The 19,607-nt window shown below is 42.1% G+C and overlaps 1 protein-coding gene across 1 annotated transcript in view; it reads right to left on the minus strand.

The window, feature by feature from the left end:
• Window positions 1-240: 240 nt before the first annotated feature.
• Window positions 241-19,607, minus strand: part of SLC39A8 (solute carrier family 39 member 8) — a 49,129-nt gene continuing 29,762 nt past the window's right edge. Inside the window, exons 6-8 of the mRNA XM_060779162.2 lie at window positions 10,211-10,418; window positions 9,864-10,048; window positions 241-882 (exon numbers count right to left, since the gene is read on the minus strand). Coding sequence (XP_060635145.2) covers window positions 733-882; window positions 9,864-10,048; window positions 10,211-10,418 — 543 coding nt within the window. The 3' untranslated portion in view covers window positions 241-732. The remainder of the gene's footprint in view (window positions 883-9,863; window positions 10,049-10,210; window positions 10,419-19,607) is intronic.

Genomic DNA, 19,607 nt, shown 5'->3' on the forward strand with positions numbered 1-19,607 from the left:
TTACCTTCCTGCAAAAGTGGTACCTATTGATCTACTCACATTTGCATGTTTTTGAACTGCTAGGTTGGCAGAAGCTGGCCCTAACAGTGGGAGCTCATCCCGCTCCCCGGATTTGAACCGCCAAGCTTTTGGTCAGCAAGTTCAGAAGCTCAGCAGTTTAACCCACTGTGCCTGTTTCCATGTCAGTATGATTTTAAATCCATTCTGGGTTTTACTCCAAACATCAGTGAGTCAAACCTATTAAGGAATAGTTTTCAGGCTTGTCCTAAAAACCTAGTTTATTTTAACCTGCAACATCCTGCAAATTAACAACACTTAAGAAAAATATAGTGCATTTGGTCTACAATGACAAAGGCACCCTGGTGATTTTGCAGTTAAAAGTACAAATGTCTCAATTGAGAGCTCTGAATGACACGACAGAATAGTGCAGTTTTTTGCAGGCAAACAGTCTCCTTGAACCAACCAGAGCTCTCACTTTGAAGTCTGCAGTGAAGTTTTGCAACAACATTGACCATAATATAGATGTTGAAGGAAAACCTCGGTCTTAGTACCAGTTTTGGTGATCTGTATGAAAAAAAGTTTTGTTTCATTTCAAAATGACTGAAGGTGTTGTAACAAATCCATTTTGTTGTCCGAGTCCCTTTACAGAGTTCAAAAGTTCTTCCATTTTTTAAATTTACTTAGTGTCTTCATCCTCATCCTCATCCTCATCCTCATCTCTTCGTTATCACATCATTCCAGTTCAATGTTTCCTGCGTACAATGTGATCAGCAGGATGGCAGCAAATCCTGTGAGCAGGCCAGCATTTTGGATAAGGAAAAAGCCTAGATCAGTTTTCCTTCCAGTTACTTTCTCTCTTGTCATGTCATTCATCTCTGGGAACTACAAAGATGGAAAGGGGAAGAGAAAGAGAAAGATTTTTAGGTAGGTTTTGCCATCTGCTGGCAGAACATTGCACAACAGCATATTTTTAAATGCATCCATTGATTTATTTTACATTGCTTCATGAAATTGGATTTGGTTCCCAAGTCACTTGAAAAACAATGATTTCGGACTATACTTAACTGGGATGCTGTGTCTGATTGATTACGTGGAAATGAGCAAGCTAAATAGTCTGTTTTACTATGTACTCCTTTCTAAGACTCCCTCCAATATTATGGGGAATTTTTCTGTTCGCCTTTTGTGGAAAAATCCTCCAATGGGTTGCCTTTGACGTGTTAGCATCACAGAGCTCATGACCATATTATTTATATTGGCTTGTCATGGGTAGGGTTGCACTGATAGGAAAGTCCTGGGCTAAATGGAGCAGTCATTTAAAGTAAATTATTGGCCATTGTGACAGGCCAATTAATGAGGAAGTGAATTCAACCTTAACTCTGTGCCACTATGGAGTTGGTGTTGGTGAAAAGCAGGGACTCTTCATGAATCACACAGGCATGTATACACTCATCTGTTAGTAGTTGTTGGTATTAGGTAGAAAAGACAACATATTTGGACATGCTGACCAAAGTTTAGAAAAGCAAAATTATAGAACTAAAATCCCCAGAATCTCCCAGAAACATAACCGAGACCACGCCTGCTGGTTACTAGTCCTTCCTTTCAACAGCTTGCAGCAGTTCCTTGAAGGTCTTTCTTATTTGTATTTATACTGGATACGATTGAGTTGTAACATATACAGGCAGTCCCCAAGTTACAAACATCCAACTTACATATGACTCATAGTTAAGAATGGGGTGAAACAACTGGAAGTGAGAGAAGATTACTCCTGGAGGAGTTGTCATAGGGGAAAGGTGTATTCATTGAAGCTTTATCACCAATACATCACCAATTTTGGCTTGTAGTTTCCACAACAAGCCAAAATTTTCAAAATTGAATTATTGGAGAAAGTAAGGTTGAAATCTTCTGAACAGGAGCACAGATAACAAAACAAACACCACAAGGGTGTTAACCTTTCTCTATGCTATCCAAAGCTTGCTCCATAGGCCCTTGCTCCTCAGGTCCATTATATATATATATATATATATATATATATATATATATATATGGCTGAAGTTAGACTTTAAAATGTACCTGTTCTGATTTACATACAAATGTAATTCAACTTAAGGAAAAACAACCTACAGAGCCTATCGTGTTCATAACTTGGGGACTGCTTATATATTTCATTTTATCTGGTTAGTGTCTTTATGCATTTTATGTACTTGGCTGCAAACACACCTCTTATATTCTTTAGTTATTTACATCAAGGCTGCATCTACACCATGCAAACTACTTGGGAGTAGTATCCTACAGCGCAAGTGCCCTGAAGTGGTATTGCAGTCCACATGATCAACTGGGCCAAATATTACATCAGCAATGGTGCCCTGACATCCTGGACCACTATATCACTATCCAAAAGCAGCTCCCCAGCACAGCCTTGCTGGTGACGTCACTTCTGGTGGCATCACAACATGGTGCTCAGTCATGTGATTGCCAAAAGCAACACTGCCAGCAAGGGTCCACTGTGGAGCTGCTTCTGGCCAGGAAAACAGCAGAGGGTCTTTTTGACACATGAACATTAGATTACCCCAGATCCAGCATCCAAAAATTAAAAAAACACCCAGGGTCACTTCAAATGCACTTCAGATGCACTCCTGAAAGTACATCTGCTGTGTAAATGGCCATACATCTTGTGAACTGCTCATATAGAAACAGGGCAGGCCTTTGGCATAAAGGTGGATTGCAAATTCAATAATCTAGCTGCAGAATATCATGTTTGAATAATCTGCCATTCTCATTGACTTGGGCTACTTGTCTTTCCAAGCCAAGATCCTATTGCATCAATCCACTTGTGTATCAGAATATAATGCAAGCAGAGTGATAGGTTTGCTGCTCACATGACTGGACCATTGTAAAGATGGAAGCTGTGATTTCCACAGCAGAGCAACCACGTCTGCAAGAGGGATTCTGCCTTGTGCAGAAAGTATTATGCAAAATAAAAATATTTCTAAAACTATTGTGGTCTTTTTAGGCAAAGGAATAGAACAGAATCTAAGTAAAATAGGCTCTGACATTTCTTGTTTACATGATGTACACATCAGAATATTCCAGGGAAACCCTGACTTAACATCCACTGCCCATTACTCACCCTTGCTGTGGGAGGAGCTAAATAAATTACATTACTTTAATTTAAAATGAGACTGAACTAGGTATAATTTGGTGCTCTGACTTATTTACCTCCCAGAATAAGAGGTTCTGCTCTTGAGCTTGTTACTCTGCCTTACTGGAGAAGAAAGGAGAATGTTTTTCTGTTACCAAGTGTTTACATCACCTTATGAGAGTAGACATTATGAGGGCAGAGAGAACAGAAGATATTTCTACTACTTCACCCCAGGAGCTATATCAGTGTCTCTACCATTATAAGAAGTGCCATGTCATCACTTTCAGCTTAATTTTCACTCAGTTTTCAATTGCTTTTTGGGAGGTATAAACTCTGCAGTTACTGTGGGAGGGGACTTGGGTGAGGCACCAGGAGCAAATATATTTTGCTGCAGCATAGGGTTAAAAAGTCACTAAAATGGGGGAGGATGGGGTTTTTGGAGAGATAGGCATAGACCTGTGTTAAAGGTAAAGGTAAAGGATTTCCCCTGACATTAAGTCCAGTCGTGTCCAACTCTGGGTATTGGTGCTCATCTCCATTTCTAAGCCGAAGAGCCAGCATTGTCCATAGACACCTCCAAGGTCATGTGGCCAGTATGACTGCATGGAGAGCCGATACCTTCGCACCGGAGAGGTACCTATTGATGTACTCACATTCGCATGTTTTTGAACTGCTAGGTTAGCAGAAGCTGGGGCTGACAGCAAAAGCCCTCACAGTTCCCCGGATTTGAACCTGCAACCTTTCAGTCAACAAGTTTAGCAGCTCAGTGGTTTAACCCACTGCACCACCAGGGACTCCTGTGTTAGATAACTCATAAACCAAAGGTCCAACGTTTGTTCAGCCACTTCCACTGGATGCAGTAGTTATGAGCCTATGTCTACCAGAATGATGTCCACATGTCAGAATTTGCTATTTCATTCCATGCTATTTCTGATAACTAGAAATATGTATTGTCAAAGGCTTTCATGGCCAGAACTACTGAGTAGTTGTGAGTTTTCCAGGTTCTAACGCCATGTTCTAGAAACATTCTCTCCTGATGTTTCACCTGCATCTATGGCAGGCACCCTCAAAAGTTGTGAGGTCTAGAAATATGGCTTTTAACTATAATTGTAATTGCCAAGGACCCAAGTAATATATGAGATATTTTGTACAACAAAACTTGATTCTACGACAAAGGCATATGTAGTGCACTCATCCACTCTCATACATATTCGCACATCAGCAGACTCCAGGCAGAATAGAAAGATTCTTTAGAAAACAATTCACAGAAGCTGTTTCTATTCTGGCAGGTAAACACACTTACTTGCTGTTGATCATTGTGCATACTCTCCTTGGAAATTAATTCAAAGACACTGAAGAAACTTCAGATACTGCAAAGTGCTGACAAATACAGATCAACAAAATTGCTGCACTGGCTGCTTATCAAAAGATGAGGTAGGATCAAATTCAAAGTCTTCAAAGCCTCCTGAAACTTAAGGAGTCCAAAAATTGTATTTTCCAAACACAATTGAATTTTTGGAAACAGAAGGAAAATTTTCTGTTACTGGGGTAATAAAATCCATTGGAGACAGATGACAGCCTTTATTGCTGCCACCTCTCATCATTGTTAAAGTCTCTTCAATAAAGCTAAGAATAATGATGAACTCAGTCGTCATCATCATTGCTATAAAATATCCTCTTTTTACAGGGCAGGGCTCCTAGCATTGAGCAGCAGTGAAGGGATTAACTCAAGCATCCTGATAATGGGGGGAAGGAGGTCAGGAAAGGGCAGAAAAAATCAAACACATTATGTTGCATTCCATATTCCTAAGAATCGGAAGAGGGAGGCAAGACAAACTCTACTATTTTAGAAAATAAGGAAGATACCTCGAGCAGATGATTTCGGATGTCACGCAAAGGCAGAACATGGGAGAGATAGTGGAATTATTATTCTGGAGTGTTTACTTTGCCGCTGGGGAGAAGAACAGGATTTTCTGCCTCTGGTGCCAAAAAGAACTCAGTTGCTGATGGACTTTTGACTTTTAGGTTTGAAAGCAGTATTTACTGCTCGATGTGAGGCAGCAAAAAAATCGGGGCCAGTCTTAATGATGTCTTCTTGCTTATTAGTCAAGGTGTGATTTTTTGTTCACCCAAGATTTCAGTTGGTGAACTAGAGGATCAGAGGTAACATATCTGAAAAGCAACTACAAGATAGGAAGGGAAAATATGCCCTCTCCACTGGACAACATATCCCACCATTGGTTGTGTTAGGCAAGGAAATTATGAATGCAACAGCATCTGCATTGAACTACACTTTGCTCACCACTATTGGTGTGGGCAATGGCAGTAAATCAAGGGAGGAATTTTTAGGGGCCACGTGGACTGTCAAAAAAGCCCCAAATCCAAACCAAGTGGATACACACACAATGAGTACTGAAACCTTCTAAAAATGTGTTGCTACATCTGAAAACTTTCAGCAGCGGCAATTCATCTTTTCTTGCCAGAAAAATGGCATTATGGGAAATCCAAAGGGGTCAAAAGCCACAAAAAGTGTCTGGAGGCACATGTGGCCTGGGGGTAGACACTGCCCAGTAATTACACCAAACCTGGTTGGTCCAGATGTTCCCTCTTGTCTGTGAATTGAGGAGATGATGTTACAGAATTTAATACTTGTTTATATGCCTCAGAAAGGTTCTACATCTTAATTATGGTATTCAAGTCATTACAATCATAGAATCATAGAATTGGAAGAGACCTCGTGGGCCATCCAGTCCAACCCCCTGCCAAGACGCAGGAAAATTGCATTCAAAGCACCCCTGACAGAAGGCCCTCCAGCCTCTGCTTAAAAGCCTCCAAAGAAGCCTCCACCACACTCCAGGGCAGAGAGTTCCAGTGCTGAACAGCTCTCAAAGTTAGGATGTTCTTCCTCATGTTCAGGTGGAATCTCCTTTCCTGTAGTTTGATTGCCCAATCACAGTTCATAGCTTCCTTATGCAAGCTACCAGGAATACCACCAAGTGCATCAAAATGGGACTTCAACAGATGGTGTCATGTGGATTTTTCAGCCACATGAGGGCCTAGGCAAGTTTAAGTATTGGACTGTGTGATTCTTGCAGTCACTTCTAACTATGATCTTGGTAGTAACTTCAGGCCTTTATTGTTTCTTATTTAAGTTTTCACACTTGTCATCAAACACAAGTCATCAACAACTGCATGAAAGAGTACTACAGGATATTATCAAAGGGTGGATATAGTTGTGAATATCCATGATGATGGAATGATAACTAAACAGTCTCTCTGTGGGTAACTGAGAACACTAGTTCAGCCTGGTCCAACATAAAACCCTATCCAAGATGTGCCCAACATCTGCAACTGGGATTCAAAAAAGTTATCCCTGGGTTATGTCAAATTATCTAACCAATATCCTTGCCATCAATTTTTAGGCTTCTACCAAACAAGGTGATGTTCCTGTGCCCCAACTTTCTCCAAACTGCAGTAATGTGATGCCAGGAAAAGTAAGGTTCTTTAATTTTTACTGGTTCTGATAATGATGAGGAAGAACCATAATTTTATTTTTTTAACAACTTCCAGTATCTTTTCACTATCATAATCACTGCAGTCTTAGGGATTCTGGAAGCTGTAGTACAAAGGCTTCTGAGACTTGTAATCCCAAATAGTACTGTTTCCAAATGCAAAGAAAACCAAATGTTCATAGTAATTTTGATATGTTACATTGTACTGCACTGTCTGAATTTTGTTGAGACAAGAAGAGTTGGTAAGCTCACCTGGCCATATTTATCTTACATATGACTATTACATTTAATAACTTAATTAAGTGTCAGTGTTCAGAGTCAATCTAGATATTACATAGTTGGGGAGAACATTTGCTTTCACAGCCCTTTTTGGATTGCAGGCTACTAGAAGAGGTAAGATAGAATCATGGAAGCATAGAGCTATAAGGGATTGCAAGTCCAATGCCTTGCCATGCAGATGTACAAAACTAGAGCAGTCCTGGATGATGGCCGTCCAACCTCTGTTAGAAGACTTCCAAAGAAGCAGCGGATATTAAACTAGAGGACTGCTGGCTTGTTCAGGGGGACTCCTAAATTATTTATGCTAATATGACATTGTGAAAGAGACACAATTTGCTACTCTGTCATTGGTAGGAACATGTGTAGGGCTTACTCTGTCTTTGATTAGATAACAATTAACTTGCTCTTGGCTTATGTAATTGCATTAATGACCTCCTTCTGCATGATAATCTTTCTCTTGAGATCCCAGGACCTCTCTACTTTTCTAAAGAGCCAAGACCTTCTATCCTGTGTGAGACTTACTAACCTTCAATCAGTTAATGTTTAGTGACCATAGTACAGACAAAGGTCTTCTGATGAGAAAGCATTCTAATAGACAATGCCCTACATGGGGCCCAATCCAGAGTCCTATTACCTACCAATACATCTTTCATAATGTACAATCTAGAGAGAAGAAGCAAGAAAAAGAACAAGAAGAATGGAAAACAGGAGTTTTAACAAATCCTACCTGTTTAAAATAGAGAAGAACAGGGTAGAATTCAGCAGAAAAGCAGGATTCTGTACTGACCATTCACACACATTATTTACTTTTTATTCAGATATTGCATGAAAGGTTCAGGTCTAGAAATATAAAGACAGAGAGATTTGAAAGCTAGTCAGAGAAACCTATAACCTGCTACATAGTGAGGTTAAAAACAGGGGTGCAAATAAAGACTAAGATAGAAATTACGCAGAGAGATCAGCTGTAGTCTCCTCGGATGCCCTTTACCCTTGGTGGAAAGAGATCACTATACACACCAACAGAGCTATCTTTCCTTTTTAGTTGGGGAAATACTTGTCTCATCACACACAAAGGTAGGAAGTATTTACTGTACCACAAGACTCATGAAATCTACCGTGTCTCTAGTGCTAGTCCATTCATCTCTCATTCTCTTATTTGGAGATGAATGCTATAAGGGATGCACTGAAATCTTATCCATTAAGTTGCTTTTCCCATCAACTCTTTTCTATTACTGATCTTCAGTTTAGTTGTGATAATATGATGCAGTTTTTGAATTAAACTCTTGGTATCACAAGTTTCCACACATTTGCCTACATCAAATGCATACATATACCTCTTCCCAATGTTGTTTATCATCTCTCATTCTATAGGCACTTTTACCTGGGAACACGCTAGCAAATTACTCCAACCCACTTTAAATATATAAAGTTAAAAGGGACGTTTAGTGGCTTTGATCCAGGGTCTTCCTGGAATCTATTGGTTGAAAAACCTACATCTACAGGTCCAGGAGTTTTCTTCTGTGCACAATACCTCCATCTCTATAATAAAGTTGGTTAGTTAATTTTATTATGGTCCATAGACCCATCAGTAAAACCAAATTCTCCCATCTCAAGAAAAGTCTGTTGTACAGGATACATCTACATGGTTTCAAGTAATACCCCTATTGGAGGTTAGTTGCTTTCTCAGCCTGATTGCCACTCCAAGGAATTTTGCCTCTATAAGAGTCACCCTGTGGCACTTGTCCTCTAAAAGATATCTAACAATCCTCTGCAGGAGATGGCTGGTCATCTGCGGGACAGGATTGGATATAAAAGTTGGCTACGTTGCATTGTGTAGTAGCGAAACTGCAATAAAATGTGTTCTATTGTTTCTATTTCATTTCATCCACAGGGGCATAGTCTTTGGGAGTAAGGAATTCCAGACTGCCTCTTAGCAGCTCTGAGGGAAATTCATTTAATCTCCCCTTTGTAAAGAGTCTGTGATATTTAGTCACTGTGAGGCTTTTAGGTATTCACATGTCTTAAATGGCTCCCTGTTTGGTAAATTTAGAACTCTGGGGGAGCATAGTGAATTTGAGTGGGCTCTAAGCTCTCCCAAGGCAATGTCCCACAACCTTTGCTTCAGGAATTCTTACACCATTTTGAGTCTCAAATGGAGCAGAAGGGACGCAGATAGTCCAGTCCAGTCCTTCACGCCCAAAAGAGTTTCAGGGCTTCATAAGGTAGGCAGTGTAGTAAACCTGTTCCCAGTTTGAAAACCATAGGTTCATTTTCAGAGTCCAGGCCCTAGTACTCAGTGGGCATTCACCCATTTTTAGAAGCAGGACCACATTAGGTACGCAAGAAGATACATTTAGAAGATCTCTTATAAACCATCTCTATAACAAAGGGCTCTTCTTTTTCTGTCCCATCCAGCAAACCTTGACATTCTGGTCTGGAGGATTTTATGAACCTCTTGTATATACCTAGGCACATAACTGTGGTCACAGTCAGCTAATTACCTTTTCCTAAATGTACCTAACTGGATGCTGGTTTACTAAGGAGGACTTCTGGTGTTAATGGCAAGAAGAATGTGAATAGATACAGCTCCCTCTTCTGGAATATATTACATGTTTGTTTGTTTTTTCATTTTGCAAACCACCTTGATTCCCAGCTTTGGAGAAAAGGTAGAGCATAACAAAATACTACAAATTCTACCAACAGGATTCACATTAACTTTGAAAACTTAGAATGAGAACAGATTGTAGCTAAAGTGGCTAATAGAGGAAAAGTAAAATGAAGTAATTATTTTGAAAGGAAACCCATTCTCACAAGAAATTAGTTTTGTGCTAATGATAAACACAACTTCCTCTTACAAGTATATTTCTATATAATACAACCATGTAAACATTCATTTTTTTGTGTCATGTAAGGAGAGCATAGTGGAAACTTACCATATCTGCCAGGGAAATGTATAGGAACATGCCTCCAGCAATTGCAAAGATAATGTTTGGAGCAAAGTTATTGCCCACTATTATACCAAAAGCTAGTCCAAGATAGCAGGAGCATGCTGACAGAAAATTGAAAAACAAAGCTTGACGTGTGCTCATGCCTGCATTAAGAAGGATGACAAAATCTCCTGGAAATTGGGAGAGAGGGGGGACAAAAGAAGATTAATCAGAAGTGATATTGGTACAATGTTTTTCAAAGATAATTTTAGTAATATTTGAAATACGTACCAAAAAAAAAGGAAAAAACACCATAATTGTATTCCCCAAATGCAACAACAGTGTTATCTTACCCAGTTCATGAGGAAATTCTTCACACAAGATTGCTATAGATGTGCTAATTCCCTGCAACAGGGAGAGTGTGAAGGATGCTCCGATTGCTAATCCATCAATGAAGTTGTGCAGGGCATCACTCAGTGTGATCATCCAGGCAATTGTGCCAATTTGTGACAATGAAGGTCCATTGAAACATTTGCATGAACTGCTTGGAGTTTCATCTTTCTGCAGAAATAGAAGCAAAATCTGTTACCTGATGCCTTAGATGGATATAAGAAAGCCAATAGCTTTCATCCATATATTTTAGAAAATGCTAAATTACAGAAATTCCAAGTCTTCTTCCCCCTCCCAGAACATACACTGCATAGGAAAAAAAAGAGCACAAAGCATAAATCACTCTATAGGTTCTTTGGGGTAAGTATTGAAAACAGGACTGCAGTTTTTGCTCAGGAGTATCTAGTCCTGGTTAGCACTTGGATGGGAAACCACCAATGAATAATATTTGTTGTAAGCTGTATTTTAGACGAAAGAACTGGCAAAACCATCTCTGAATATTATCTGTCTTAAGAAACCCTATGAAATTCATGATGTCATACTAAATCAACTAATGACTTAAAGGCACATAATACACACATTTAGTGGAACTAGATTGATCAAGATGCCACTCTGCAAATAAAACATTTTATCTTATTTTATAGTTGGTCATAGACCATGACTCCACAGTGTTCTGAATTTGTTCAGGCAACTTATTTTCTGGTGGATTCAATGCCACATGGATTTCAAAGTTGTTACAACCAAGGTGTTAGACCTCATCTGATATTCAATTCTTCCTTGGCCAGAATTATGTATTATTATTTATTACTGGCATTTTTACCCCGTCTCTTCTCAACTCCCAAAAGGGGACTCAGGACGGCTTACATTAGTAATGGTGCAAGACTGCTGCATCACAATTACAATAATACAACACAATCAAATACAAAACAATCATTAAAACCAATACATATAACATTAATTAAAACAATAAAACAAAATCACAATGTCATCTGCTGCAACGCCATTCCAGTCAATGTCCATTATGGTGCAAATTACGTCTGCTGCCCGAAGGCCTGGTCCCAAAACCACAATTTTAATTTTTTTCTGAAGGCCAGGAGGGATGGAGTTGATCTTATTTCATTTGGGAGTGCATTCCATAGGTGGGGGGCCACAGCCGAGAAGGCCCTGTCTCTCATCCCCACCAAAAGCATTTGCGATGTTGACAGAAGTGAGAGCAGAGCCTCCCCAGATGATCTTAGGTTGCAAGATGGGATGTAGAGGCAGATGGGTTCAGAAGGTCTACTGGGAGAATTGGGTCAGCTGAAATCTCTCAGGCTCATGTGGGGCTGGGCTCTGATTTATCCATATTTAGAAAGGAGCCAATGAAATCAATGCAACCTGAGTCAGTTGTGATGAAGCTGTATGACAAATACTTTTTGAATATATATATATTCATGCCTATTTAGACAACATCGTAACCGTTTTTACACCCTTCTAAATGATTTTTTAGCATTTGAGACTTAAAATATACAAAACCACTGATATTTATATAAAACATAGCATTTCTCTGCAACGCTGTGAATGACTCAACATTGTTAGACAAGTCATAAAATTGTCAGCCAAGTATATAAAGTAATAATACCTTGGCTGGGCAATGCTTTAGCAATCCGAAAGCACATTTTACTTCTATTGCTGGAGCCCAGCAATATAAGAATAATGATATAAAGGAGTGAAATATTTTCCTGCACAAGCTGTGCACTACAGAATATTCAGAAAGCTGTCTGGAGCAATTCTGGCACACTGGAAAAACATCTTTAATGGCTCAGCACAAGAGCACCAATGCATTGATCTCTCAAGTTGAACCCTGCCTAATCTGATAGGATAATAATTGTATTTATCTGTTGGAAGTGTGGATATCTTTGTCTCCTCCTGGACTGTTTCTTTTGGTTCAATACGACAAGAGAGAGGGCCTTCTCCATGATTGCTCCCCACCTCTGGAATGCCCTCCATAAAGAAATAAAGCTGGCCCCCTCTCCCTCCTCTCCTTCCAAAAACAACAAAAGATTTACTTCTGCTCATTAGCATACAGAAAGGAGGAGAATTAGACAATGAGAGATCACTACCAGACCTCTGGTCGTATACCATTTAGTATCTGGACTCAATCTAATTTATGCTAGTCCACTTACCATCACTAGCTACACAACCAACTCACACAACTTGATGAATGATAGCTGGCTTCTATATATCAAAGTAAATATTTTTTTTATCTTTAGATTTTATGCCATTATGCAATTTTGTTTGATTCCATTGAGTTTAATTTAATGATGTTAGGCTCTTAGGTTTTTGATATGTGGGGTTCCTCTAGGATTATTATGCTGATATTTATCCGTTTATGGAGGCATTGAATGTTTGCCGTTGAATGTTGGGATCTGCCCTGAGTGCCCTTTGGGGAAAGGGTGGAATATAAATAAAGTATTATTATTATTATTATTATTATTATTATTATTGTTATTAATGCTGGGGAACGGAACAGAGCCCCCAGTGGTGCAGTGGGTTAAAGCGGTGAACTGCTGAACTTGTTGACTGAAAGGTCGCAGGTTCAAATTTGGGGAGCAGCGTGAGCTCCCGCTTTTAGCCACAGCTTCTGCCAACCTAGCAGTTCAAAAACATGCAAATGTGAGTAGATCAATAGGTGCCGCTCCAGCAGGAAGGTAACGGTGCTCCATACAGTCATGCCGGCCACATGACTGCATGACCTTGGAGTTATCTACAGACGATGCTGGCTCTTCAGGTTAGAAATGGAGATGAGCACCAACCCCCAGAGTCAGACATGATTGGCCTTGATTAATGTCAGGGGAAAACCTTTACCTTTACCTATGCCAAAGAACAGACTGGAAAAAATACAGGAATACATTCACCCTAACCTGACAAAGTCTCTTGTCATTACTGAATATACAACAGAATACTCCAAAAGAAAACAAACACATCCAGGTTACTTTAAAAGTAAATCACAAACAACTATCTTTATAAAAGCCATTCATGTGAGGGATAACATCTAGGACAGTGGTTTGCTGAGAATAGGTAAGACGAAACTTGACAAAGAGAACACATACAGTTCAAATGAAGGAGCTAGTTTCCCCATCAGAATCATTTTATGACACTTCTGCTGCATATTTTTTAAGTTACATGTTCAGCCTTTTCCAGGCCCTTACTGAACTCCCTGAGCTTTATGTAACCTCCACAGTGGAGTCCTATAAGGATGTGATGGAGTATCAAGCCTCTGACTCCGAATGGTAATGCAAAACTTCTTGAGATGTGTTAAGGGAAGCACTGTACATTGTTCCTTTCCTTATTATTCAACTTTACAGTCTTCCTAACAACATACTTTGTGTAGAGCAGACAAGAGATGCTCAAGTTTGTGCCTGCAAAATTTAAAGAAATCTGACAAATTGGCAGAGATTGAACCAAAAGAAACAGTCCGGACACTTTAAAAAGAGGGAACAAAAATACCTACACTCTCAAAAGATAAATACAATTGTTATCCTATCATATTAGGCAGGGTTCAACTTGAGAGATCAATGCATTGGTGCTCTTGTGCCGAGCCATTAAAGATATTGTGACGCAGCTGGCTGAGTGTCAGCTGCATTATTATTATTATTATTATTTATTACTTGCACTTATTAACCGCCGCTCTCAGCCCTAGGGCGACTCGTGGCGGTGTACAAAACATAGAAAAAACAACAATTTACAATAAGTCAAGACCACAACACAACATCTTACTAATACAAACATCTAATTAACTAAAAATCCGCTTCGTCTATTTTGGGGTCATAATCAATCTCATAGTCGTAGTCCATTCCGGTCGTCATTCCGATAACATAGCACTCAATTGAAGGCCTTCTCGAAGAGCCATGTTTTCAGGCCCTTACGGAAGGCCATTAGGGAGGGCGCCTGTCTAATTTCAGCAGGGAGGGAGTTCCATAGCCGGGGGGCCACCACCGAGAAGGCCCGCTCTCTTGTCCCCGCCAGGCGTGCCTGAGAGGCAGGCGGGACCGAGAGAAGGGCCTCCCCGGATGATCTTAAGGTCCTCGTGGGCTCGTAGGCCGAGATGCGGTCCGCAAGGTATTTTGGGCCGGAACCGTTTAGGGCTTTGTAGGATAGCACCAGCACCTTAAATTGGGCCCGGTAGCAAATCGGCAGCCAGTGGAGCTGGGACAACAAGGGCGTTGTATGCTCCCTGCGTCCCGCTCCAGTTAACAACATGGCTGCAGCGCGCTGGACTAGCTGGAGCTTCCGGGCCATCTTCAAGGGCAGCCCCACGTAGAGAGCGTTGCAGTAGTCGAGGCAGGATGTGACCAAAGCGTGTACCACCGTGGCCAAGTCAGACTTCCCAAGATACGGGCGCAGCTGGCGCACGAGCCTAAGCTGTGCAAATGCTCCCCTGGTCACCGCTGAAACCTGGGGATCCAGGCTCAGCGATGAATCCAGGGTCACACCCAAGCTGCGAACCTGCGCCTTCAAGGGGAGTGCGACCCTATCCAGCACAGGCTGTAACCCTATACCCTGTTCGGCCTTGCGACTGACCAGGAGTACCTCTGTCTTGTCTGGATTTAATTTCAGTTTGTTCGCCCTCATCCAGACCGTTACAGCGGCCAGGCACCGGTTCAGGACTTCGACAGCCTCCTTAGTAGCAGGTGGGAAGGAGTGACAGAGTTGGACGTCATCTGCGTACAGGTGACACCGCACTCCGAAACTCCGGATGATCTCACCCAGCAGCTTCATGTAGATGTTAAACAGCATGGGGGACAGTATGGAGCCCTGAGGAACCCCACAGGTCAAAGGCTGTGGTGTTGAACAGGAGTCCCCCAATAACACCTTCTGGGTACGGCCCTCCAGAAATGACCGGAGCCACTGCAAAGCAGTGCCCCCAAGACCCATCTCTGCAAGGCGTCCCAGAAGAATACTGTGGTCGACGGTATCGAAGGCCGCTGAGAGGTCCAGGAGCACCAACAGGGACACACTCCCCCTGTCTAGCTCCCGGCGGAGATCATCCACTAAGGCGACCAAGACCGTCTCGGTACCATGTCCCGGTCTGAAACCAGACTGCGCTGAATCCAGATAATCCGTGTCTCCCAAGAATACCTGGAGTTGTGAGGCCACCACGCTTTCCATGACTTTGCCCAAGAAGGGAAGATTGGAAACAGGCCGAAAGTTGTCAAATTTAGTGGGGTCCAATGATGGTTTCTTCAACAGCGGCTTTATAATAGCCTGTTTTAGGCTCGCTGGAATCTTGCCTTCCCGAAGGGAGGCATTAACCACCACCGTTACCCACTCAGCCAATCCCCCTCTGGCCTCTTTCAGAAGCCAGGATGGGCAGGGGTCTAGGATGGACGTGGTGGGCCTCATTCCTCCAAGTATCTTGTCCACATCCTCGGGCTTCACAAACTGAAAAGAATCCATCAAAATAGGACAAGCAGGTGCTTGTGTCACATCCACAGAGACTGCATTTAATGTGGCGTCCAGCCCAGAATGGATCAAAGCGACTTTGTCTGCAAAGAACCGAGCAAATGCTTCACAGCGCGTGGCCGAATTGTCAGGGCTCCCGCCTGAAGTAAGGGGAGTTAAAAGACCTCTGACAATCCGAAACAACTCCGCCGGACGGTTTTTTGCAGACGCAATAGTGGCCGCAAAGAAAGTTTTCTTTGCGGCTTTTATTGCCGCGGCATATGCCCTTAAAAAACCATGCTCGATTTGGCTCGCTTGGGTCCGAGCGCCACACGCTCTCTAGTTCCCTCTTCCTTCGCTTCATCGCTGCCAGCTCCTCAGTAAACCAAGGGGCTGGTTTAGCTCGGTTACTTGAGAGGGGACGTTCCGGAGCGATCCTGTCAATTGCCCTGGTCATCTCCCCATTCCAGAGAGCGACCAAGGCCTCGACATGGTCACCTACCGAGGTAGCGGGAAAATCCCCAAGAGCCATCAGGAATCCGTTCAGATCCATAAGCCTCCTGGGGCGGACCATCTTAATAGGTCCTCCACCTTTGCGGAGGTTAGGGGGCGCAGCGAGCCTAAATCTGATCAGGAAGTGGTCGGTCCATGGCAACGGAGAGATAGACAACTCCTCCACACCGCCACCCTGCTCCCATCCCTGGCAGAAAACCAAGTCCAATGTGTGTCCAGCGCAGTGGGTGGGGCCAGTTATTTGTTGGGACAGCCCCATGGTTGCCATGGCAGACATGAAGTCCTGAGCCGCTCCTGTGAGGGTCGCCTCGGCATGGATGTTGAAGTCCCCCAGCACAAGAAGCCGTTGGGACTCCACCGCCAGGCTCGAGACCACCCCCGCTAGCTCAGGTAGGGAGACTGTAGTGCAGCGAGGTGGACGGTACACTACCAGAATCCCTATTCTGTCCCGGTCACCCACCCTCAGGTGGACACATTCGAAATTTGTGGTCTGCGGGATGGGACTCCTGGTCAGATGGATGGAATCTCTATAGACCACTGCGACCCCGCCTCCCCGTCCTCCGGCTCTTGGTTGGTGTTGCACGGAGAAGCCTGGAGGACAAAGCTGGGAGAGGTTTACGCCCCCAGCTTCATCCAACCAGGTCTCCGTGATGCACGCCAGATCTGCCCGCTCCTCCAGGATTAAATCCTGAATCCAGGTCGTTTTTCACTCATTAAGATCACTCTGACCAAAAGGTCATGAGTTCGAAGCCAGCCCGGGTTGGAGTGGGCTTCCAACCAATTGTGTAGCCTGTTGTCGACCTTTGCAACCCAAAAGACAGTTGCATCTGTCAAGTAGGAAAATTAGGTACCACCTTGTGTTGGGAGGCTAAATTAACAAATTTATGAGGCCATAAAAAAAGACTCCAGCAAAGCACTCCAGCAAAAGCATGCGGGGAATGCGGAAGTACTTCATCAGTGTCACAGATGGACGATGAAAGCGACAGCTCCCCTGGCGGCCAGAAAAAGTTAAATAGCCTCTGTGTATGTCTGTATACGTTGTATGTCAAATTGTCATTGAATGTTTGCCATATATGTGTACATTGTAATCTGCCCTGAGTCCCCTGCAGGGTGAGAAGGGCGGAATATAAATACTGTAAATAAATAAATTTTCCAGTGTGCCAGAATAGCTCCAAACAGCTTTTTTAATATTCCTTGGTCATGTTGAGATATATGTTTCTGGGCATGACTGTGTATTCGCCATGGCCCCAAGACTATCAAATTGCACACTCCTTGAATACTGCTATCATCTCCCCTCTGCATAGAAATAATATTAAACCTAAAGGTTTGCATGTCCTGCCTCTTCAGGATTAGTTTCTCAGTCCTGAGCTCACATTGTTGATATGATTTCTTAGTTATGCCTTTCTATTATATCTTTACCGACCTCTTCATTCAGCAACCTGTTCTCTTGCTTTCAGAGGTTTCCTTTTAACTCAACATTCTGTCATTTTTTTAAAACCATTTTTTAAGAAATATATTCTTTGTCCCCTCTTTTCCACTTAAACCTATCTTCTATCTGCAGGTGGTTTTGTGTAAAAGGATAATTTCACCACCTCAGGAGATTTACCTAGTCATACTTCATAATGTATAGATCAGGTTTTTATTTTAGTTTCATGAATGTATTGCCTCAGGTCCTCTGCCAACAAATCCCAGCCCATTGCAAAAACTCATATCTTTAAAATGACTCACTGCTGGAGAGAACCATGGCTTCAACTTAATATTTAAGTGGTTTCTCTGCATAGAAACAACAGACAAGAATGAGCAAAGAACACGTCAATGCATATTTTGCCAGAAGTGAATATGTGAAGGGGTTATTGTGCAAGTATCAACTCAGCACATGTAGTCAGGAAAAATAGATAGGTTTTTTTTGGGGGGGGGGGGGAGGTGTTTTTTTGGTTTGTTTGGTTTGTTTGTTTGTTTTTTTTTTTTTGTCATGTCAAGAGCAACTTGAGAAACTGCAAGTCATTTCTGGTGTGAGAGAATTGGCCATCTGCGAGGACAGTGCCCAGAGGATGCCCGGATGTTTTGATGTTTTATCATCCTTGTGGGAGGCTTCTCTCATGTCCCCACATGAGGAGCTGGAGCTGATAGAGGGAGCTCACCCGCGCTCTCCCTGGATTCGAACCTGCGACCTGTTGGACTTCAGTCCTGCCAGAACAGGGGTTTAACACACTGCATAATATATGGTTTATCTTACAGAAGTTGATTGGAGCACTATTTTTTATTATTGTTTGTTTGTTCGTTTTGGATACAGGCTGAGTCTGTCTTAACCAAAATACTTAGGATGAGAAGTTTTTCAGATTTTGGATTTTTTTTAAAAAAATGGAATACCCATTTTTGTATATAATTAGTGAATGAGCAATGAGGGAAAGGGGGCTAATCATACACCCAGCACCTGCTGGATTTTTCCTCAATGAATCCTGACAAGAGAAAAAGAAGGAGGGAAGGGGGGGAAGACTCAGTTTACGCTAGGCCCTCTATGAAAAGATGTTTCTGCTGCTTGGTGCACACTTTCCACACTTTAATCAAAGAAGCTCTCAAAGCTGGGAAGGGAGGGAGGAAATAATCCAAGTGGATCCAGCAGCACCGCCTACTGAAGCTTCAATTTGGCAATATAACCCATGTAGCCAGAAAGAGAGGGAAAAATCCATCTCTTGCCTCCCATGAGTCTTTTCCATTCTAAACTGGGCTGAAGATAGATGGCAGCTAAGCGATCATTCCAACCTCATGGTTGTTTTAAGGGTACATGCTATGTCGCATGCCAACATTGCCCATGCAAGCACATATATGTCTGGGATGTATGCATTTCACAGGGACCTTGTGTAAGCTGAGTCCTCCCCACTCTTCTTTTTCTGCTATCGGGGCAGACTCGTAAAATGTTTTTAAAGACATATACCTGCAACATATTGGGATAGATTCAGACTTCCTCATACAAAGTTACAAAAATCAAATGGGTTTCTGTGAAAATTGTCTTGAATGCAAGCAAGGCTAAATGGATGGTGAGGATACATGTAAGCATGTAAGCCTAATGCCCAAACACTTCCATTTAGCCCTCCAATCCAATGTGTCATTTAGATTCATTTGAAGTGTATGCATGGAGATATTCTTAGATTTGGTAGCACAGTATGGCAGTTAAAGTGGTGTCAGACTGTATCAGTACTACACTACAGATACACCTGAGGGATACAGCAGTGGTGTATAATCCCAATACACCACTGCATTTCCACCTCCCTGCCCTGATGGGCAAAATTGAGATACATTAACACCCCACAACCTCATCCAGTCATTCAAGTTGTAAAAAATGTGCAGCAGTTTTGCAAAGAGCTCAACTATGTGGTGAAAACTGTTTTAAAAACATTTAAAATGGATCAGAAGTAAAACTGT

Source organism: Anolis sagrei, chromosome 5 (assembly GCF_037176765.1).
Source record: "Anolis sagrei isolate rAnoSag1 chromosome 5, rAnoSag1.mat, whole genome shotgun sequence".
Taxonomy (NCBI): domain Eukaryota; kingdom Metazoa; phylum Chordata; class Lepidosauria; order Squamata; family Dactyloidae; genus Anolis; species Anolis sagrei.